The sequence below is a fragment of the Nannobrachium achirus genome (genome assembly GCF_963921795.1).
Source record: "Nannobrachium achirus genome assembly, chromosome: 19".
In the NCBI taxonomy this organism is placed as follows: domain Eukaryota; kingdom Metazoa; phylum Chordata; class Actinopteri; order Myctophiformes; family Myctophidae; genus Nannobrachium; species Nannobrachium achirus.
In genome coordinates this window covers 49,874,833-49,899,794 of record NC_137826.1, presented here as the reverse complement: position 1 = coordinate 49,899,794, position 24,962 = coordinate 49,874,833, and the positions used below count along the sequence as shown (strand labels likewise).

The following is a 24,962-nucleotide window of genomic DNA, read 5'->3' as shown; positions in this document are numbered from 1 at the left end:
GTGTGTGTGTGTGTGTGTGTGGGGGGGGGGGGGGGGGGGGGTGCTTTATGTACATGACACAAACATGAAGCAGAGGATTAACATGGGTAGGCAGCTGTAATGAGATTTGATCGTATATTCTTTTCCACAATGTGGACACACCGCTGTCTCTCCAGGTCACTCTGTCACTTTGTTTACTGTGGCATGTTTTTGAGCGGTGGTCACACCGTCTCCATAGCGTGGCCGTGTGTGTGTGTGTGTGTGTGTGTGTGTGTCTGTCTGTCTGTATGTAGCCTCTGGTGTGTGTCTGTCTGTATGTAGCCTGCCTGTGGTGTAGTACCTTTTATGACCACACATGTTAAGGGAGGGGCGCTGTTTTCAGGCCAGGCCAGGCACACACACACACGCACACACAGTCACACACACACACACACACACACACACACACACGGGGGGGGGGGGGGGGATGGGTAAACCACCGCTCAGTTCACACGGGTGTGATTTTTCTTGTGGTGTGACTTGACACTACTTGATTTACGGAAACTCTTGTCACAATATTTACAATGAAAAGCTTTTTCACCTGTGTGGACACATTGGTGTTGCCTAAGAGTACTTAAACGACTAAATCTCTTGTCACACTGATTACAATTGTAAGGTTTTTCTCCTGTGTGGACACGTTGGTGTTGCCTAAGAGCACATAAATGATTAAATCTCTTGTCACACTGATTACAATTGTAAGGTTTTTCTCCTGTGTGGACACGTTGGTGGATTTTCAGGTCATATGAGGACCTGAAACTCTTGTCACACTGTTTACAAGGCAAAGGTCTGTCTCTGGTATGGATTTGACGTTGGTGTTTCCTAAGACTACTTGAATCCTTAAAACTCTTATCACAGTGTTTACAGTGGTATGGTTTTTCTCCAGTATGGACACGTTGATGGATCTTCAGAGCAGATGGCACAGTGAATCGCATGTTACAGTGTGGTGTTTCACAGTGGAAAGGTTTTTCTCCCGTGTGAATACGCAGGTGTGTGCTCAGGGCACCATTATAATTGAAACTCTTGTCACAATATTTACAGTTGAAAGGTCTCTCTCCAGTGTGGAGACGGAGGTGTGCCTTCAGAGTACCTGACTGAGTGAAACGCTTGTCACAGAGTTTACAGTGGTAAGGTTTTTCTCTCGTGTGCATACGCTGGTGTGTCTTCAGTTCACCTGGCTGAATGAAACGCTTCTCACATCCATTACATTGGAAAGGTCTGTGTCCAGTGTGGAGACGCATGTGTCTCTCCAGGTGAATGAAATGCTTGCCACACTGATCACACATGTGGGCTTTCTTTCCTGTGTGATTCAGGGAGTCTGTGGGAGTCTTTACTTCTGGTGTATCTGCATCGCCTTGTGTATCTGTGTCACCTTGTTTCTGGTTGGTTATAGGGTCTGTGTCGCCTTGTGTATCAGTGTCGCCTTGTTTCTGGCTGGTTATGGAGTCTGGGGTCAGTTGAAAGGATGCTTGGGTGATCTGTCCATCCCTCAGCATTTGGCAGTAGAGGTCATTGTGGCTTCTCTTGAGGTGTCTATACAGGAGGACCTGAGAGATGAAGGCGAGCGGACACTCAGAGTAAGAACAAGAGAAGGTCTGAATCTGGGAAGACTGAGGCCTCACACCTGAGAGAGAGAGAGAGAGAGAGAGAGAGAGAGAGAGAGAGAGAGAGAGAACAGATTCAAACAGAATCATAGTAATGACATTATGTGTTCCAGGTCAAAATCAGAGCAGATTAGGCCATTTGAAGGGAAGCATTTAATCATTCTCTATGGTTTATTCGCTTAAGCTAGGATCACATGGTAGGATAATCGGGGTGATTTTGAGTCAGGACTGTTCCCTGTCCTAGGCTGATTGGGAGCGATTATTTTATGGATCCGATCATCCTATCGTGTGAGCGGATGAAAGACCCAATCTTTAAACTGCTAATTTGTTCATGGACAATTGGCCCAGCTAATTAATATTATGTTTACCTGTTTGATCACATAACTATCAGTGGGACAACACAACAGAAGTGTATGTGTACAAGTTTAAGATATAATGTAATCTTAGGCCCCCTTTAGATTAAAACAGGCTTCACTGTAAACGTAATGATTTATAGCCGTTTGTGGGGGGTCATTTAGACGATAATGGCGTCTTTGGGGGGTTAAACCGTAACAAAGTGAAAACCCCTTTGAAAGTGGAAAAGGTAAAAACGCTTTGTATCTCCCGCTTTCATCTAAATACCGTAAACGCAGCAAACCACTGAAAATGATGAGATGTGGGGCGTCCTAATGGGACGTCCTAGCTCACGCATGGCTCACGTTGTCATAGGCATGCGCAGTCAAGGAGGAGGAAGTGAACCACAACTCCACCTCGTCGTCTGTCCATTGAAAAATATCTGCTTTGGTGCGATGTTTCGCCATGCTGCTGCCTGCGAGTTATGGGTTTTGTTTGTTTACATCTGCGAGTCCTCTGGCTGCTAGGAAGTAGAACGGAACTTCGGCAGTGCGGTCATGCCGACATGCGGCACCTAGCGACCCTGGCATGCAAATTACCGCGTTTACGGACAAATTGCGTTTTCATCTAAAGACCAAATAAAAAATGAAAACTAAACGGCTCTTAGCCGTTTTCCACAGAGCTCGTTTTAATGTAAAAGGGGCCTTAGATTATCCTGTAGTGTGTGATCCAACCAGAAACGTCTGGGAACGTCCATGTGTTAATTACCATGGCCATCTGTGTCAGTGACGTCTGTGTCGTTGAAGTGACATCATTTTTAAGTTTTATACCTTTCTCTTTCTTCTTTCTCTTATTGTTTGATGAGACTTGTGATGTCTGTGTCGTTGAAGTGTCATCTTTGTTGAGTTTTCTGCCCTTCTTCTTCTTATTATTGTTTGTCAGAAACTTTGAGTACGACCAATCAGAATCAGAGTCGTTGCCCCGTTGTCTTTTGGTTCCCACCACATTCTCCTCCTCGTCACTGCTGCATTGCTGCAGGGGTGCTGGTGGATGGAGAGCCTGGTGAACCATGTTCAGAGGGACCACTGCTGCAGGAGATAAAGATATATCACCTAAAGAGACGTTTTAAAAGTTAAAAATCAATTATTACGTTACAATAATAATTAATTGACATTAACAAAATCAATTATGCACGTTTGTCACACACACACAGCCATTTACAATATGCTTTTGCGCCTATACTGCCAGGAATATTATTAATTTTTCAGAGTCACAGTAGATTTCTCTCATATGCATGACATTTTGGTAGGCTGTAGTCTATATAGTGTACACTAGATGTCGCCAACGATTAAGGTCTCTGGCGATTGCTAGAAGGCCTCAAATTAGCAACCAGTCCATCCACATAGCATTAGCGTTAGCATGGAACGGCGCGGGACCCGTGCACGCCATACGCGCGCCTGATTGTCTTAAAAAAGTATCGACTATGTGCCTTAGATGCCCAATAGACGCACAGAGACTTCAAACCGGATCAAAATCCGACGTTTTGAACGTGAGATAGAGCGGAGTTGCTGTAATGGCTTCCAATGTAAAAAAATATGCTTGTGTACATGGGAGACACGCTCGATTTCCGGTGATGACGTCATTTCCATCGGAATATCATTGCTGAAGCTTATATGAAGCTAGAATGGTCATTTATAGCTCTAAAAATGTCAGAAAAATACAAAAAAAATCTGAAAATGATCAGAATGGCGACGTTTGGCGATCTGGCTGCCTCAGCCCTCCCCAAAATGGCGATTTTTGGCGATTTGGCTGGCTAAGAGTTAAGATTCTTCTTCCATTTAAATGTTTTTTTCAGCTCCTCATTAGTGCATTTGTTCATCTCCATTCCACCCCTCTTTAAAACCATAGACTGTAAAAAAAATATGGACTATGCGAAGCCTTTGGTTTCTATGCTGCGAAAATGATGTTTTTTTTGTCCCTTGTATGGGTGTCGCCATCATTGTTTTAATGGTACCCCAGGAATCACAAGGAATGCTATTGGCTGCCAATGGTCACGTGGAACCGCAGGGATACATGGGAGAATGTGGTGTTGAGCCTCCCGAAATAAAGCACACGAAGAAGAACACAGCAGGCTAGTATTAGTTTAGTTGGCCACTCCCCCCGCAAATGTATCATACATTTTAACATAAATGGGACCATATTTGCACAAAACGCATATCATGGTGATTGAAAGGGAGTTTTTCACTAGCGACAGGAACCATAAAGTATTTGACAACGTTTATTAAGGTTAGAAAATCAAAGGGGAAAACGAATGGGTTCCAATGTAGACAAATTATTTTTGGTACCTCGCGGGGGGAAAACAGCGCAACTATCGGACAAACATAGGAAGTTTTAGTTCCGTATTGGATTCGTTTTAAATCGGCGGAACTATGCTCCTGTTTAAAAACAAGCTCCACTGACCTCGACTGGTCTCCTCCCACTCAATTTTAACTGCTGAACAGTGTGAAGAGATGTCTTCATCATCATATTCTCGTTTGACTGGTAGTAACATGGTCTCCTGTTCCTCTTTAATGTGTGTAGAATCTGGTTCCTCCAGGAGCAGACTAGGGCTCCTCTCCTGTTTTATGCTGATGGATACAGCCTTGTATTTCTCATCATTGCCCTGAAAGAAAATATGGAAAATAATCACTTAATTTAATGTGTGGAGGGCTCTGGTTCTTCCAGGAGCAGACCGAGACTCCTCTCCTTGTCTGTACTAATGGGTACAGCCTTGTATTTCTCATCATTGCCCTCAAAGAAAATATGGCAAAATATGGCAAATAATCACTAAGATCATTGATCGGTCATTTTAGGGACACAGCCACTTGGCCTTTGGTGTTGTCCATTTTTTGAGGGCACAAAGGCCAAATGCCAGGACAGGAAGGCCATCAAACAAAACAAGATTTTAGTCCATTGAAAGAATTTGTTGAATTTAAGAGTTAGGAATGATAACCTAATCTACAGTGAAATATATACTGTACATGACGGTATTTACAATCTGATCCATGCTCAGCCCTGCACCAATCAAAGTCACTTAAAGATGCAGACTCTGGGGAGTTAAGCTTTCAGAATCTAACCCTAACCCAACAAAAAAGAAAGACACCAGTGTCTACTGTTCCATCCTGATTGTCTAAGATCGACACCTAAAGCTCGCAGGGGTGGCCCAACAAAATGCTGCAAATCATGAATGCACCGTCCGATTGCGGTGAAACTGTACATGCACATTCCCATTCTCACTAGGTTGAGGAAGAAATGGAGCTATAATAGTCGGAGTCGCATCTTGACCTGTAACTGCACAGATCTGCGTAAAACCTTTATGCAAATTTCCTAAGCGTCTGCCTTGCATTTTTCTAATCTGCCTTTTATAGCGCTACCAGGAGGTCGACTTACGTGTTTTTTTTTTGTTTTTTAATCATGCAATACCAAACAATGCACATCCACAACCAACATTCCTCACCTGGCGGAGACCTGTGCTGGGAAGAGCACTGCTTCTCATTTTCATCTGTAGTCCCTGAGCAGGCTGTAAAAACAGGTGAAAGCAGGTGATAAAACTATCCACACACAAAAAAAACACCCAATACAATACAAATAAACATAGTACAAGGGACCGAACAATTATAGTGAAATATGAGTGACACCAGTGACAAATGGAGCTGATAATTAAAAAGACATATTACCTGGGCACTTCAAAAATGACTACCCAGATAAAAAAGATGGAGCACTCAACTGGTCTGCACGTTCATTTATTGTAGAGCGACAGGGTGACTGACGTTTCGACGTTTAGTCTTCCTCAGAGTCAACCAGAACACTGAAAGGGAGGGTATATACAGTATAGGCCCTCCCCTTGGTGATGTCAGTGACAGCCATTTTTTCATAATAAATATACAGAGTTCAGTGTTCTGGTTGACTCTGAGGAAGACTAAACGTCGACACGTCAGTCACCCTGTCGCTCTACAATAAATGAACGTGCAGACCAGTTGAGTGCTCCATCTTTTTTATCTAGGTAGCCATTTTTGAAGTGCCCAGGTAATATGTCTTTTTGATAAAGTTTGTCCTTGTTGAGCACCAACGAGTCTTTCTAACGATCTGCTAGCTGAAGAGCGCAGACACCTCCTACTTGGAGCTGATAATTACCCATGATTAAAATTTTGTGTTCACTGTCACTATAGTTTGGCTTACCTCAGTTGACTCAGTTGTTGTTTCGGTGCCTGATGGTTGAGGTAGACAGTCTAACAGTTTAGGGCTGTGAACAAGAGCACACACGACCCAAAACTTAGGAAAGCCTTGACTGGGTACAGACTCAGCAGACACAGCCTTGCAATACAGAAAGGTCGCCACAGACAGACCCCATTCCCAAGGGAAGACAGACTATGCACCCACTGAACACAACGTGTGGTGGAAACAGAGCTACACTTTCTAACCACCTGCAGTGCCCACTATACCAAGATATCAGAGACACATAGGCTATATCCTAGGGCCGATTCATACTCCACTTTTAGAGCCGAATTTATTTCGGTTTGGTGAAGTTACAAAATCTCAGTGGCACAGAAAAGCCGAATTAATTACGTAACCCCCCCCCCCCCCCCCCCCCCCCGCGCATAGGTGTCTGATTTATAAATTATTCGTCCAGCACTAGCTGTGCTCTTTCCAACTGTATATGCGTTCTCCATTTCAACTGTTTTTGTTATATTTTGACATTTGCTTTGGCAATATAAACATATGTTTTCTCAAGCCCATAAAGCTCCTTTTTATTGAGTTGTGCCGTCAAGATTATATCTAAGGACAGACAAAATACAGACTGTGTTGTTGATTAATGCCTTACATTTCAAATCTGCAATGTGAGCAAATTGATAATGCATCGTAATAACTCACACTTCTTCATCTGTGGTTGCAGTACTTCTTGCCGTAGACTTTGCCAAGAACCTGGTGTACTGTCGGTAACAGGTCATGTGGTACCGCACCTCCAGGGCCACACAGTCTTTGTCTTTAATATGCAAAAGCACATTAGAGTCCTCCTTCATCTCAGCAGCTTTCAGCAACAGCCCTTAAAACAAGAATAGTACACGTAAATGCTCTGTGTGTGTTTGTGGTGGCGAATGTATTGTGTGTGTGTGTGCAGGCCTGCCGCTAGGCACACATGCACAGCACGCGTTGTGCAAAAGAGCACCAAAAAGAGAGCAAAAAAAGAAGACAAAAGCAACAAATAAATAAGAGCCAAGCCGATCATCATCATAATAACTATTATGAATTTGCTCTGCCTAAATAATCACGGTATGCGTGCGTGATGCCTGACACGTCCTCAACTTACGTGCCGGTGCCCTCCTCACTGTGCTCAGAGCTAAGCGTCTGGCAGTGAGAAAGCAAGGTGCATGGTTATTGTATAGAACTATAGATCTATGAGCTTGTAGATCTATTGAAATAAAAAGACAATGGTTTTGATGTATGTATGTATTATATTGTCCATAGGATGGTAAATAGATAAAAAAATAAAACTAGCCAAGTCTGTGTGTATACAAACACACTGCCTGCATGCATGCACTAGTCAGGTCCGCGGACTACTGTTTGAGAAACACTGCTAGTCTGATAGTGTGCATGCGTCATAGCGGTGCGCGCTGACTGGATGTGTTTGTGTTTACCTCCTGCCTTGTGCATGCATGCTTGAAACGAAAGCTCACTTGTTAATAGCAGCGTTGCCGTCGTGTGCAATGATTTTGTCAAGATTGACAATAACACAAGACAAAATGTACTACTTGTCGTTAACACCCAAGGAGCCAAACTCGTTCAGTAACGAGTTAAGGCCACTAGGTGTCACCATGCCAAAAGGAGTTGTCCCTGAACGAGACAACAAAGGGTTAACTGTACGTGCAGCTGCCTGCTCTCTGAATGACCCGAGTCCATACGTCACCCCGTAGCAGAGAGAGAGAGAGAGAGAGAGAGAGAGAGAGAGAGAGAGAGAGAGAGAGAGAGAGAATGGCACGACCTGGCTACATTGATTTCCATTCTACTCTGAAACATAAAAAGGGCTTTATCTATGAATGAGGTGAAAAGAACGCCAGGGAAGCAGAGATCTGATTGTTTTCACGGCGACACTTTACGGCGATGGTCGGCCGCGGTTTGGATTTTAGTTTCGCAAGCTTTTGTAAACAAATGGATTTTCTTCCTCAATCGTCAGTGGACACCCACGTGCACACGCACAAAGCTTCCGAGGCTCTTCAAAATAAAGCGTGAGTGAACGGCAGCAGCAGCAGCAGCAGCAGCAGCAACAGCTAGAAATGTTATAAACCTTAGCAGCCCATGTGTTAATGCGACACACCCGGGGACGGGGTCGGGGAGGGAGAGCTAGGCATACCAAACCTCCACATTTGATACACTAGCCTGGGTGCCAGCCTGAGCACTCCCGCTACATTTCATGGACTTTGTCACTTCACTTCTAGTCTCTAGAGAACAGACTCCATGCTAACGCAAGGAAGAGCAATCATTTTTCATCATTATTAGGGCTTTGATGCAAGTTCTAAACATGATGGGTGCAGCTGCATAAGTTGTTTTGCTTAAAGTAATGTACGCTGTGCTCTCCTCTCAACTGCTGCTTAGCACAAAAAAATAAGTGAAAAAAAAAATCAACGCTTCGATTTTCGGACTCGACCCGCCGATTCGCAAATAATGCGTCGATTAACATCACTACATGGGAGTAACACAAACAACACCAGAGAAAGACGAAATAACGCCCCAAAACATATTGAAAGAAGACACAAAGCTTCCAGTAGGACTTGTTATCGCTACTGCATCAAGGGAGCGTGTCACATCACATCCTACTCATGATTAGAACTTCCATCTCCCAGACTGTATGACAGGAGTATTTGCAAATTGTCTGAGTCAACAGTCTGGCCATACAAGACTACCACACGTGCAGCCTTATTGATCACATGACCGTGTGTGGGCACAGCCACATTAGTCCCCGGGACATGAAGACCTATCTGCTTTAGTTAAGGTTTTAGTTGATCCCCATCATAAAACTGGCTATTTTTTTAGTATTGTGTAGATAAATTATTTGTGAACACAGTATCAGATGTTTCCCATCTGAACGCGAACTTCACAATAAGAAAACGTAATATATAATTTCACTACTTATTATTAAAAACCTGGCAACACCATACCTGGCAACCGAAGTATAAGCCAATCAAAGCTTGTGTTCCTTATACGGCTCAGCTGTTTCGGCCAATCGCGTTCCTTGATGGAAGAAGCAGGAAGTACCGTTCTGAACGAGTGGTAACTCTATGGTGGTAAACAACAGGAGGATGCTATGATCATATGAGCGTCTTGCGACACAGCGACAGCTCCTGCGAAGGTAATATTTGTCACGATGATAATTGTTTGATTATACTCTTATGAACATTTATGAAGAACTAATATTAGATCATTATAACGTTCTTGAAATCATAGACATGGCTGTTTTGTAGATGCACATTTAGCGTGAATATTTACAGCTGCAAATAGAGTTGATATCTCATTAATGTTTTCTGATTATCAAATCACATCTCGTATCATTTCTGTTCATATCTCTGCAGTCACTGTGCCACGGTGCTTGTTTGTTTGTAACGGTTCGCGATTTTGTTCATTTTCTCTTGAAAAGATCTAAGCTCATGTCGTACAGGCTTCTGCTGGAAAGTTGTTGACCAGAAGCTAATAATATAGCGATTAGCGAATTAACAACAGCTGCAAGTTCTTAAAATAAATTTAACCAGTGACCAATCAATATGCACCCCTGTAGAGAGCTGCCGCTATGATTGGCCCAGCCAGGGACGTGCTGGGCCCCTGATTCAGCCCGGGAAAAAGAGTTGGAGAGGCCCTCATTGAGATCTCTCTCTCCATAGCGCTGCAGCTACTCAAAGATTTGCCATTTCAGATCATTTAAAAAGTTATGAAAAAAATGAATTAAACTAGTGAAAACAGCCGATCTACAAGCACACAGCTGTGCTTGTAGATCTGCTGTTTTCACTACTTTTGTGCGACGGCCTTGTATGATGAAGCAGGGCTTTAAAATGTATACATTTGAATCTTGGAGATATGAGGTTTCTGCCCGACAGTGACGATTTACTTTGTTGGCCGCCCAGCCCTCAAAATGGAACAAAGGCCGACATTTTATTTAAATGTTTTTCCTAATGGCCCGGGAATGAACCGGCCGTTCGGGAGTTGTCCCGCTTTTCCCAATGGCCAGCACGTCCCTGGGCCCAGCTAAATATTAGTTTATTGATTCCAAATGGCCACAGCCAGATCGACTCGATCACTTTCATTTCATCCATCAAAACTGTAGTACAAAGCACTCGATCCAGTCACGGACTGTGCATGATGCATCCGATACCTTACTGTAAGTTTAATTAGGTGTTTTTGGGTTACAGTTGGTTATGTATTATGTGCTCCAAGTCAGGTATTGTGTATAACGCCTGTAGCAACTTAAGTGATACAGTGGCCTCTGAAGCGACCAGATCTCTTCCACAAATCTGAATGAGCAGTCTCTCATCCTTCTTTTCCTCTGCAGCAAAAAGTAGTTTACCTGAATCAGAAATACAGACATGCAAACAGCCCCAAGGTGAAAAAGGTGACACATTTTTATGGGGGCAAAATGTGCGCCGCGCATAGCGAAATTTTTGACTTTTTTTACTGAATTTGCACGTTTCTAACTCGGTTAAACAGTGACTTACTCATACATATCATACATATGCAGCAAAATTGAACTTGTTGCCTACCACCAATTGTTCTAGATATAATAAAGAAAATTAAATCTACAATAATACCTACAGATATACCGGTAGTTATAGGAATATCCTAATATTTAAGGACTTGTCTTTAATAACAGGCATAGACAGTGACAATGTGCACTGTGAGCTTGTAGATCGGCTATTTTAACTACTTCTTAAACAGGCCTATTTGTTTTCTAAGATCATTTCTTAGATCATTTTGTATTTTATTTATTCATGAAATTAGAAAAGTAATTTACTTATTTATTTATTTTATCATGAAATGTTTAGCTTTTTTGGGGAGGTAATGTTTTTTGAAAATGTTTTGAAATAATTAAAAACGAAATGTAGGAAACCAAAAATGAAGGGACCCATAAAATTGTGTCCACGACCCACACATGGGTCCCGACCCAGTGTTTGGGAAACAGTTGTAAATCACAGATGATTCATTTAGTGGATTCTCCTGGCTGACTTTTTGCAATCTAGCTAGCCATCATCGTCAAAGAAAAGGTTGATCCTTTTCACTTGTAACTCGAGCTCAGTTAGTTTGATTGATTGATTGAAGACTTTATTAGAAGTTTGCATAGGAAAAGGTACAGTTTCATGACGGTACAGTTCACTGGTACAAGGTCTACTAAAAGGAGATCCATGAAAAGACTAAGCTTATTTCCACTGGAAACCATTGAAGTATCTCATATAACATTGAATGACAGACAAATAGAACAACACAGTACTATGCAGTAGATATGTAAAGAAAAAAAAGAAAAAAAGACAGTAAGTCTAAAACAAACAGTATATACAAAGAAGGGGCAGGGGAGGGTTGGGCTAGGTTCATTTTTTACCAGTTGCGAACGGCTGCTGCCTGTAAGTGGTTTTTCAGGGCAATTTTAAAGGATGCTACTAGTGATCCACACTTCTTTATGGCCTTCGGTAAGGCTTTCCACATTTTGGTGGTATAGCAGAAAAAAGAGTTTGACCCTTTGTTGGTTTTGACTCTGGGTTGAAAGTGATCTGTGGCGCTGCCTCTGGTGTTGTAATTATGGACATCCTTAATGTTTATAAAGTATTTTGAAAGGTACTTGGGTATCATAGTGGTGTAGTGTATCTTGTACACCAGGCCCATTGCAAGTTGCTGTACTCTGTCATCTACTCTGAGCCACCCCACTCTTAACTGGTGAGTAGCGGTGAGGTGAGTCTGATAGGGAAGGATAAGCAGGACCCTAATTAGTTTATTTTGGGCTGTTTGGAGTTTAGTTTTCAGGGCTTGTGGTGCGTCACGATACCATACGTGGACTCCGTAGTCAAAGAGGGGCTGGATTATTGCACCAGCTATGGTCTTCAGTGTGTTGAAATTGACCATCGGGGCGATCCTCTGTAGGAAACGAGTTTGTTGGTTGATTTTATTTATTACTTTAGAAGTCATCTTTTCACTGGAAAGATTAGCTTCAAGGATGCATCCTAAGTAAGAGATTTCGTTTTTTCGTGTTATGACCTTGTCACCCACTTTGATTGTGAAGTTTTCGACTTTTTTGAGGTTATGATTTGATCCAAAGAGGATGGACTCCGTTTTTCCCAGGTGAATTGATAATTTGTTGTCGTTAAGCCATGTGCAGATCTTACTTAGTTCAGAGTTAAGTGTCTTTTCAACCTGCAAGTGGTCCTTGCCCGAGACTAGGAGAGCCGAGTCATCCGCGAACAGGAACAGGTTGCAGTCGCAAGCAGATGCCATGTCGTTCACGTATATTAGGAACAACAAAGGTCCCAGTATGCTACCTTGAGGAACACCACAGCTTACTGGGAGGGGGGGGGGGACAGGGTACCGTTAATCTCCACCACCTGTTCCCTCCCCACCAGGTAAGATTGCATCCAACTCACTGCTGCGCTGTCAAGACCGATGGCTTTTAGTTTCTCAATCAGAATAGAATGATTTACGGTGTCAAATGCCTTCTGGAGGTCCATCATGACCATGCCGCTATATTTGCCGTCATCCGCTTCGCGTTTGATTTGGTCGGTCAAATAGAGAAGGCATGTGTCGGTGGAATGAGATTTTCTGAATCCAGATTGGAACTCGTAAATCAGATTATTCTCATCGAGATATCTTGCAATCTGTTCGTAGACTATTTTCTCCATGACTTTGGATATGGAGCTAAGAATGGAAACGGGACGGTAGTTTCCAGGGTCTAGTTTGCTACCTTTTTTATGCAGGGGGGTTACTTTTGCTAGTTTGAAGTCCTGTGGGACATGACCCTGTTCGATGGAAAGGTTAATTATGTGGGTAATGATTGGAGCAATGGTGGCGGCTGAATCTCTGAGAAATCTAGCTGGAATTTTATCAAGGCCAGTGGCCTTGTGTTGAGGTAGGGCGCTCAGTTTTTTAAACACTTCATCAGTTGTCACTGTGGCAAGTTTAAAACTGTCTTTTCTGACGCCCAGTTTATTGTAGAATTTCTTAACAAATTTTACACCATACCGCCCAGATGGGGCGACCAGTCTTTCAACCAGTGAATGGGCCATGGTGGTAAAGGTTTTGTTAAGATGGGTAGCCACTTCACATTTGTCAGAAATGAGAGCGGCGTCCGTTTTGATGTTTATGCTGTGGCATATGGTTTTAGGTTTTAAGCCTAATTGGTTGTTAACTCTTCCCACGCTTTGAACGTTAACGTTCGCCCCATTTTTTACAGAACCTCGATGCCAATACGGCGCTCGTTCGGTTCGTTCGTCTGATGACTGTAAGCTGATGAGGGGTCGCGCGGCCGTCTACTGTAAACACATTTTCCGCGGTGATGGTGTAAAAAATCCATTATGCGTTAGATCAACGGAGAACAATTCACTTCCTTGTTGATTTCCTCCGGCTGTAAGGCTCTGTGGCCAGTGACTGGTCTTCTTCTTCTTCAACACATAACAGGCAAATTCACATTCATTCTCGCATGACGCCGCCCTCTGCTGCCTGGCAGACCAAAGTGCACTATTGCACAACCAAAAAAAATAAAAATAAATAAATAAATGTCTGTCTGTCTATCTACTATAACGTCGCAAAGGTAAGCCGCTTTTTGATGGCGCCAGACCCAATAAATAAATAAATAATCTGGCAGTAGGAGAGTTAAGCAACTTCCATAGGTCTCGTGGTTTGTTTTTGTATTCGTCAATTTTGACGTCGATGTAGTCTTTTTTGGCGGATCTAATTAGGGTGATTGTCTGGTTTCTGAGTTTCTTGCACTGAGCAGTAAGATGTTTGATTTGGATTTTGAGGTCAGGGTTGAATTTTTTTCTAAGCTTTTTGCAGCACTTACGTTTTTCATCGTACTTTTTGTCTCTGAGTCTAGCTGATTCGGTAATATCTGAGTTATACCATGGCTCTTGGCGGGCTTTAACCCTGGTGGTTTGCAAGGGGGCCACGTTGTCTAGAGCATCGGTCAATTTGGTTTTAAAACCACACCATGCTCCTTCGACATTTGTACACTGCAGTTCAGGGGAAAAGTCTGTATTCGCTAGTGTGTGATTTAAAGCCTCACTGGAGTAGTTTTTGAGGCTTCTAGCTACAACTGTTTTGTGGCCACTAGCCTTGGGTTTGTGTATTTTACGCGTACAGTCCGTTCTTAAGTTGAGAGACCAGACTTTTTGTGACATGTCTCAGCCTCCTTCTGTAGGAAGAAGTCACGGCGACTCTAGCGGCGGAGAAACACCAGCCGAATGAGCTCCTCGCACTCTAGCGTTAGCATGTGGCTAAGCTAGCGAATCATCGTAAATAATCAACAAGGCTATAACCGATATCACATCACGCATCGATGCAGAATAGCGCACGACCGCGATGCAAGCGATTCAAACAGCCAACAGTCCACAGTCACACCACAACTACGGCAACTTTCTTTGCGGGCTTTGAAACTTTGAGCGCTCGGCTCTGTCTGTGGCTCGCAGTGCACGGAGTGCAGTCAGTGCAGTGTTGACTTTGAGCGCTGCTAGCTGACGACGAAGTCACATGCAAGAGAAGGTACTCAGGGAGCGCTTGGTTTGTTAAAAAATAAAACGACCCACTTCCCCATCCACCTTCAACACCGTTGTACTGACAAAACGGACGGCGCCGAGAATAAGAAATAAACGCTCCTCTTCTCACTGCTGCTCTGACGACACGACACCCCCCCACCCCCCTAAACATTTTTTTTACGAATATGCACGATTCACACAAATGACCAATTTGGATTCAAAACGGCGATTTTCGCCGAAAAGCTACACGTTTGCATGCCTGGAAATAGAATCAACTTAGTCACAACACAGATGTGAAGTAAAACATAAGGTGAGTAAGCATAGCAGCATATATACTGTACATTATATGAAGCAAGAATAATGTCAGTGCTTTGTACCTGCAGTTAGTGTTTTACAGCGAGAGAGTTTTTCACAGAGCCTTTTTCTGCTGTGACTCTCAACGTAGTATTTTTGGTTTTTGCAGATCAGGCAGCCAACTGGAAGAAGGTGTGAAGCTCTCTTTAGGAGTCCAGGGTCATCTGATGAAGAGCGCAGAACACGAACCTTGGATGCCGTGACGTCGCTGACATCATCTGACTGTGGTTCTTCTAAACACGGTAATAATGGGAAGGGGATATGTTAATCCATTCAGGCTGGGAACACATGTTAGTGTATTGCAGTACATGTACAGTATGTAGCAACATGCTGTATTTGTTTTTGTAGGCTAATTTTTGAATAATGTTTTTCAGAAAATGTAGGTCAGACATGAAGCCAACCTGCATGGCACATTTTGGTGTTTCCCCTTGCACACCTGGGGCTCATCACCCTCATCACTAACCAAGTATAAGTAACCACTCCCTGTGGTTGTCAAGGTGAGTATTACTGCCACACCTATGAGGTATATTGGGGCCACCCTCTGTGGTTACACATTAGCATCAAGGCCACACAATTCATTTATATAAAAAAAAAACTAATAATAAAAAGGCATTTTGGCCCTAACATCTGATATTGACATTCTATAAACATTACTTATGATTAGGGATGGGTATCGTTCACATTTTAATCGATACGATACCTTTTTCGATACCTGAGAATCGATACGATACCTTTTTCGATACCATTTTCGATACTTTTTATTTATTATTATTATTATAATTATTATTTGCCTTTTTCTATGGGCTATTTTATAGACGTTGGAGACGTTGGATCATTATCATAATAATAAACATTATAGGCTATTCTCGGCTATTTTCACAGTAACGAGTGTAGCATACTAAAGCAGTCATTAAACTTTCAGTAGCCCAACTGTTACAGATGTGACCGGCAAGGGGTGCATTCAAAAGTATCGAAACAAGGTATCGTTTGTTTTTATGTGAACCGATACTCGATAGTATCGTTTCAGTGAATCGATACCATTAAAAGTATCGCCAACGATACCCAACCCTACTTATGATGTACTGTATATTCTTTAGTGACTATGGTTGTCTGTGTTTCAGGCTCTGGAGTTGGTGAGTAGCTCAGGCTGTGACGTGTAGATCTAAGAAGTTAAGATGGTGGATGAAGAGAAGTGGATCATGTGAAAGAAGCTAGCGGCAGCAGCTTAGACACTTAAGCAGAAGACCAGCCAGGATCCAGAGCCACCGGACCAGTCGGTGTTTGAGCAGAACAAACACCTAAGCCTTAGAGCACTGTATATGTTGTCCTGGTTCATTTCTATTTTACATGGCTTCATTTGATGGTTTTACTTAACCAAGCTCTTGGTTTTGTGATTGCTCTGTTTAAGGTTCACCCATTGCTGGTTCAAATCTGCATCAGAGCCTATCAACAAATGCTATGAGACTATTAACCAGATCAAATTGGTATGCTACTTTAAGGAAACCTCGAAACATTTAGGTTATGCTAGTGGAGGGTTGGCAACCTTTTTTTGAGATGAAGTGTCATGTTTTAATTTAATCAGTGTTCCATATTAACATTAAGTTTAATTATGACACCACATCAAAATGTCATATTTCCAACTGACTGTGATTGTCCATATGCGATACATAACCTTGTCTTTTGTAATATTTTCTTTCAGGATGTAATAATTAGACTCAGCAATAACCCACATATCTCCCACCTCAGTCTGAGTTATCACATTGAATGTAGAATGATGTACAGGATGTAATTGGTCTTATAGATTTGAGTGGACTTAAACCTTTTGAAAACTAGGCACCCGTGCCTAATGTTGCCTCACCCTGTGCCCATGCAAAGAAACACATTGTGTTCAGCAGAGTCGGAGATGCTCATGTAGACGGAACCAGCTACCATTCATGCACACTTTGCACAGATGTGGTGAATGCTACCATATTGCAGATGGACTGGACATTACATCCACTTAGATGGAGAAACTATCTCAGCCTTAATGACACATGCCATGTGAAATTATTGTGATACTGTTATATTTGGTCAAATACTGGCTGATATATTTAGCACTGTGGAGGTCTATGCTTTTTACCCTGTGTAAATGTCCAGCTTTGCATTAATTATGAAATTGTATGCAGGACATTTATAATGTTTAATATAGCTTAATTGGATTGGATTACTGGCTGATATATTTTTTTGAAATCTATGCTTTTTACCCCTGGTAAATGTTTAACTTTTCATTAATGATGAAACTATGCATTACATTCAGAATGTTTAATATAACTTGAATGGTAGTGAGGTATTATAGTGCATTTTATACAAAACCTTCATTGTCATTGGCCTTTTCTTTCCTCTTAAGTGCCCTTTCAATGTGAGCCTTGTTTGTAAAGCGCATGTAGCACTCTCTGTGGTATCCCACATTGGTTGGCACAGGGACATCTTGGTTGTTAATATTAAAAGTTGAAATGGCTTTTTCTGCCAAGGCACTTTCTGCTGTGTTGAGGTTATGCCATTGCTTTGCACATACCTTGAATTTCTCCCAACTTATTAAAGAAAATTGTGTTATAGAGCTTTTAGCATCCTTTACCACATGCATATAGCATTTCGTCTTTCCATGCACGAGGTTTGAGTCACCGGGTCAGATGTTTACATCTTGTTTTAGTGGGTGTGTTCCATGTGGTCAGTGCACAGGTGAAGAAAACCCGAGGTAAGCACAGTATGCTAGCCTCTGGTGGTCCAATGCAGCAACAGTATATGTATGTGTAGCTTTAATGATGTACATATTAAGAGGGGAGACAAACACTTTAACTGACAATGTACTTTTAATTTTAACAATCATTTGATAAGGGTAAAATACACTTTCATATGATAAATATATCCACGTAACAACTGTTAGCGTGAAAAGACAAGAATGTACCGGTTTGTCAACATTAGAAAGATGAATTACATTGCCACTGAATCATTGAAAATAACGTGAATTTTCGGTAGTAATCTGCAACAGAAAAGTAGTCCTACAATGTTAGGAATAAACTATTAAGTATAGCTTTCACAAGATTGTGTGGAAAATAAAAATATTATGCTTATTTGAAGTCATTTAAGAGCCAGCATTTGATCGTTGCGAGTTGTTTACTTCCTGGTTGTCATGGAGACAGTGTCTCCATGTCCATTCTGCCTGTTGTAGCCCTGAACATTTGCCTGCTTAAAATTGAAATGTTTAGAACGCTCGTTTTTATCGGTAAAGTACGAATTTGAGAGGGAAACATTAATCACGGTACTCATAAGAATTTTATATGTCTACAGTGAAAAAATAATGTAGTTTTTGAGTGGGGATCAACGAAACTCACAATTGAGCCGAAATTTGGCGACCTACATATGAAGTGTCAAGCAGCATAACCCCTACCCCCATCCACTCCCATGTCATGGGAAACAATACGAAGCAGCGTTTCAACCCGCTGCTGATGTGCGTGCACCAAGCTCGTATTCAATGCATGGGTTTCAGCACTGCTCAACTGTTGTACTAGTGATAGGCACTAACCAATGGGACAAACCTAATAGTCAGGGAATTTTAATAAAACCCTGGGAATGAATTACTTACCAAACAATTTCTTCACCAATATGTTGGTAAAGGCAGCCCCGGACTGGCCGGTCTGGCACTTCTGGCAGAAGCCAGAAGGGCCGACGGTCTCTGGGGCCGCGACCGAGCCCTCCCCAAAAAGATTTAATAATACTAATAATTATAAAAGCACGCAGTCACCACCCATCGGCCCTAATAGAGACAACTGGGCCGGCCCAGTCCATTATACATCGTTATTAAGGGGGGGGGTGGTGAAGTGATTGTGACTGGTAGAGGGAGGTAGAGACTCCATTCCCCCTGCTCAAGTGGTTTGCTCCGTACGTCAACGTAACCCGTTCAAAAAATGGTGGCGGGATTTACGTTAATAGAAGATGGGACCAGTGTTAAGCCGTGCGTAGAAAGTAAGAGATAAAAAACGAAAATATCTGGAGGCAGATGCAGCCCAGCAGTAGCCTGCTGAAAATAATTATTTTGTCAGCGAGGACGAGGAGGCGTCGCTACCGGCCAGTAGTGCTGTCTACATCGGATGGTCTACCCACAGGCAAGTCACCTATTTTCGGGGAAGTGAAGCTATCAGAGCCCGGCGCTGGACAGACACTGGAGGTGGAGGACAGTGCATTATTACTAGAAGCTCGGCCGCCCGAAACAACGTGGCGTTGGAACGGCCGCGGCCCAAGAAGGAATAGGTGATGATGATGATGAACACGGAGCTTTATGGCAATGGAAAAAGAGACTCTTGTGTGTTTGAATAAGGACTGCATCTCGACCTGGTCGCGGTCTCGCGGAGAATAGCGCACTGCCACCCGTTTCGGATTGTATCATTCCATACGATGGCCGCTTATCACGTTTTGTGCACCGTGCACTGCGACGGATGCTCATTCAATAAGGTAGGATATAAACAAGTATTGTGCTTTGGTCAATCTGTTGTTGATGATGGGCTTGGGCTTGTCTAAGCAGCTCTCAGTGCCAGCACTGTGTTGGTGTGTGCGTTGTGTTACAATGATAGTGCTTTTGGCCTGCATGGTCTTTGCGTGTGAATTTGAACTTGATGTGAGTTAGGCAGTGGTCAGTTATTTCCGTCTGGTTTTGAACATGTGTCTGTGGTGTGTGTGAGGATGTTGTATATTAAGTGTTAAGGTGTCTTCTCAGTTCTCACCAAAAACAGCCTACAAGAAACGCTTTCCAACTCCTGGCAGATAGGCAGTCAGTGGCATTTAGTGGCAAACTTAGCAATTAAAAGTCGGGTGACGGAAGATTGCATTCAGACGAGATGCACGTGAGCATGCTGCCTTAAACGGCGGTGTTGCCATGTTTCCTCATTATAAGCGACTTTGGTCTTGTTTTCCTTTAAAGTCTCTAGTTGCGGGTTGCTTTTGTTTGGGCTTGTTTCTGAAGTGTAGTTGCTTATTTGGCCTTTGCTTTCAACATTCTTCTAGAAAATAGCTAATGTAATAGAGCTCAGGTGGTGAAACTGTTTGTTTGTTTTCATAGACCTGGTCGCTTGTTTCACTCACAGAGTTTGGCAACATTGACTGAGACTAGATCGCTGTAAAAATGATGGAAAAGAGTGTCCTATGTGTATGTTGGTGAAATATTAACATGTACAATGGTTCAATAATAATTAGCATGGAATATTATAAACGAAAAAACATCTAGGTGCCTACTATTTTAGATTGATCTAATTAGGATACAGTCATGCAGAAGCTTGACAATGCAACCATGCAGAGCTATTTACCAACCAGAATTTGATATAGGCTATCACATATATATATATATATATATATATATATATATATATATATATATATATATATATAGTCTATCACATATAAATATTTTATTTAGTTTTCGAGGCCAGAATAACATTGTTTCGTTCTATATATATATTTAGAACACTATTATACTGTTGTTTTTTTAATCAGTAAAACTGTATGGCCAAAATTAATGTAAAGTGTCTTCATTCAGTGGGCGTGGTTTTGACATAGGGCCGTTGAGGACCTCAAATGCCAGGGCCGTTTTTTTCCCCCAGTCCGGGGCTGGGTAAAGGTGTCTAGTAACATATCTAACAAAGATTGAAATTCAACATCCCTAGCAAAATGTTTGACAGCTAGGGTAATTCTGGGTCTCATTCACTTACTATACACTGTAGGCCTACTATAAGGGAAAGAATCACTCCCAAAAATATGCTTTAAATAGCATGTTAGGGGTCTAACTATGTGTTTTTAATTATTCTGAATCCATTGCAAGCATTTGTTTTGCACGAAAAACATTCATTGGGCCAAAAACGGACGCAAAAAAACTATGGTTTAGTGATGAGTCATCACTTTTCACAAGGTGTATGGGGTCCATTTCTGGCCCACGGAATGTTTTTCGTGCAAAACAAATGCTTGCAATGGATTCAGAATAATTAAAAACACCTAGTTAGACCCCTCACATCCCACTTAAAGCATATTTTTGGGAGTGATTTTTTCCCTTACAGTATGGGCCGTACCACTACCATTTCTAAACATACTACTTATTAACTGAGAACCAATGTCAATAATATGAACAATCTGTCAATTGCATAGTAATCATGTATTCAAGCTATTCAAAATGGATAGAATCATGATTTATTTTTTAACATAAATAAAAATAAAAATAAATAAAAAAATGAACATTTTTTGAAATCTTTTTTTTTTTTTAAGCAATAATTTCGCGGACCCCCTGCAGTACCTCCGCGGACCCCCTAGGGGTCGCGGACCCCCTGTTGAAGACCCCTGCAGTATAGTGTATAGTAAGTGAATGAGGTTTAGGGTTAGGGGTTAGGGTAAGGCCACAGGAATGGAAGAAAAATGAATGGAAGTCAATGTAAAGTCCTCAGTATGTAGCAAAAACAAGTGTGTGTGTGTGTGTGTGTGTGTGTGTGTGTGTGTGTGTGTGTGTGTGTGTGTGTGTGTGTGTGTGTGTGTGTGTGTGTGTGTGTGTGAGAGAGTGTCTTACCTGCTGAGATAATGCATACGGTTGGAAGAAAAGGGCCAGCAGAAGCTAGGACAGGCAAACCTGTCCTGGACACAGGTTTCTTTCGCGGAGTTTCAGGTGTGGCTCCGTTGGCACTGGTGTTGTCCGGAGGGACCGACTGACCCGCGTCTAACGCAGTGGTTCCCAAACCTTTTAGCCTGTGTCACCCAAAAGAGAAATTAGACTAGTGGGAGAAATATGTAACAAAAAAAGGCAAATGTGTTCACTTCCGGCAGAAAGCGTGAAAATTTGCACCTAGGGGTATTTTTGTGCGCTGAATTCAAAAATTGACGGTCCCAAGCACTTTTCCCATGGGATCTGGTGGCTCTCATTCACTTACCATACTAGGGAAAAAAGACCCCCCAAAAAATCTTCTTCAAGTAGCATGAGAGGGGTCCATCTAGGGGGTTTTCATGATTCTGAATCCATTGCAAGCAGTTGTTTTGCACGGAAAACATTCCTTTCCGAGAAATGGACACAACAAAACTTTGAAAAGTGATGACTCATCACTAAACCATAGTTTGTGGGGTCCATTTCTTCCCCAAGGAATGTTTTGTGTGCAAAACAAATGCTTGGAATGGATTCAGAATCATGAAAGCCCCCTAGATAGACCCCTCACATGCTACTTAAAGAAGATTTTTGGGGGGTCTTTTTTTCCTAACCCTAACCCTATGGTAAGTGAATGAGAGAAAAGTGAATTTGAGAAAAGTGCTTGGGACCGTCAATTTTTGAATTCAGCGCACAAAAATACCCCTAGGTGCAAATTTTCATGCTTTCTGCCGGAAGTGAACACCTTTTTCACATATTTCTTCCACTAGTGGGGAAGGAACAGATGGTGGAAGTCAACAGAATCCTAGCTCTGCTCCATAGTGTTAGTGTAGTTCTCCCTAACGCTATGTTCATCTACGTCCCAAATCCTTTGCAAATCCGACGAAAAGACCTGTCGTTTGGTCCAAAAATAACAAAAACTGTTTCGCCCCTCACAAAACCAAAGGTATCAGTGGACAGTTGAAAGCTTACTCTACTTAATGGATGCGGTCTGAGCAGGTACGTGCAGGCCAGTCGCGTCATCTCCGGTTGATCATTGTAGTGAACGGAGATGATGCGATGACGCGACTGTCCACTAGAGGCGGAAGTCCTATGTTAAGCAAAATAATTTCGGACAAAAATGCTTTTTATTCAACAATCCGGTAGCGGCGTGTAATGAACGTTGTGCGGCGTCAAATTGTTATCAAAGTTGGCTTAGGTAAGCACTTTATTTTTGAAATCTGACGTTCCTAGCTCAAACCGTTAAGGGCTCGATTGCCCACTACTCCTCAAGTTGAGGCGGCACCAGGACGGCCTGTATTCAGGGCTAGGACAGAGTAAGCTTTCAACTGTCCACTGATAACTTTGGTTTGGTGAGGGCGAAACAGTTTTTGTTATTTTCGGACAAGACGGCGGGTCTTTCCGGATTTGAAAGGATTTGGGAGGTAGACGAACATAGCGTTAGGGAGAACTCCACTAACGCTATGGACCAGAGCTACCCATGTACCTGACAAACTACTTCCTAAAGGTCAAGGATGTCCACGATCACAACACCAGAGGCAGCTCCACCAATCATGTTCGATCTAGATTAACACTATAAAAGGCTCTAATTTGTTCTCCAGCTATACAACCAATGTGGAACGCCCTTCCACAGGCCTTAAGGCAGTGCAAATCCATAGTCTCCTTCAAAATTGGTCTGAAAAGTCACCTTCAGACGGCTGCTACTCGAGACTTGTACATAGACTAAGACCCCATGTCCCCGCCCCCCCCCTTCTGCTTTTATCCTATGCAAAGTACTCTGTTCTATCCGTCTGTCTTTCAATGTTATATGAGATACATACAGTAAAGGGGTTAGAAGCACAGAGAATGTCTTACAAAAAGAAATCATGACATTATTTGGGAGAAGATTTTGAGGGGAGAAGAAAAGAGATATATACCTATCTTTTGAAATAATCGTATTAGTCTATCTGTTATTATTTTTTATTTTTAATGTAATAAACCAAAAGAATACTCACTCTTGTCGTGACCCAAAAGAATTGGTCCGTGGCCCACAAACGGGTCCCGACCCAGCTTTTGGTAACCGGTGTTCTTCTAAAGCCCGGCGTGCGACCCATCTCTCGGCAAAAGCCATGCGCGTTTTGTCAGTAAAACGCATGTAGCAGGTTGGATGAAACCCAGCGTCCTCTGGCATGCGGTCAAACTCCATGTCCACACAATGTTTATACATTTCTGCAAGCTCTTGATTAAACTTCCCCCGCAGAGGAAGCCACCGTTTGACGCTGCTTCTGTAGGTCTCCCATCGTGTCTGTGTGAAAGCCCGGACACTTTCCTGCCGGGCAATGGACACGTTATGCACGTAGCACCGTTTGGATCGCTTTGGACGCACTCTAGAATGATATTCTCTCGTTCTGGACGTGTTTTCGTCCTCCTCGCTCCTGGCTGTGTTCATCTCCATTTTTTTTGTATCGTTAAACTAAAGAAGGTAACCTTAACCGGGGACCATGTGCTAAAAAAACACACGAAACTGAACGAAAAGAGCACGTTGTAAATTGTATGCAAGGCCGTAGTTCCACAGAGTCATATCAAAATCGGTCCGTGTGTTGTTGTTGTTGTCATGTGGTTGCAGACAGGAAGTGGAATGTTCTCCTATGGTAGGTTGACTTGCAACCATTGCTGTTAGCTGCATATCGCCACCTACTGTATTGGAGTATGTAGTATCTGCCCGAATTACTCAAGAAAATGAATACATCACACTTAACACTGATGATACAACTTGATAATACTAGTAATACAACATTAACTCGTTTTATTTAACATAAATTAAAAAATCACTAGCTCCCTGATCCTAAAAATGTAAAGGGAGCTAGTGATTAAAATATTTTATGTTATTGTTTATTTAAAATCTCTTTAGGGCATTCACACTGAGCACTTTAACTATTACAATAAAAGTATAGTTTTAATAATCGTTCTAAGGCAAGTGTGGATGGCAGTGTTCACACTGACTTTTTTTTTTTTTTAAGATTTGTTTTTGGGTTTTGTATGCCTTTATTTGATAGGATAGTTAGTAGACCGACAGGAAATGGGGAGAGAGATGGGGAATGACATGTGGCAAAGGTCGTCCGGATCGGGAATCGTATGTGGTATGCGCCTTGACCACCAGGCCAGCGGGCGCCCCAGTGTTCACACTGACTTTAAAAAAATATACAATGGTGAAGGATATAGCCTAGTTTAATATCGTTATAGTTATCGTACTTGGTGGGAATGGCGCTGATGGAT

At 42.3% G+C, this 24,962-nt stretch overlaps 1 protein-coding gene across 1 annotated transcript; it reads right to left on the bottom strand.

Moving 5' to 3' along the window:
• Positions 1–592: 592 nt before the first annotated feature.
• On the bottom strand, positions 593–7,012 carry LOC308304100 (uncharacterized protein; the record flags this gene model as incomplete). The annotated part of the gene is made up of 7 exons (XM_080748659.1): positions 593–666; positions 1,190–1,639; positions 2,783–3,040; positions 4,413–4,614; positions 5,449–5,511; positions 6,171–6,234; positions 6,864–7,012. The coding sequence occupies 7 exons, from the start codon at positions 7,010–7,012 to the stop codon at positions 593–595; spliced, it is 1,260 nt and encodes a 419-aa protein (XP_080604785.1).
• Positions 7,013–24,962: the final 17,950 nt, after the last annotated feature.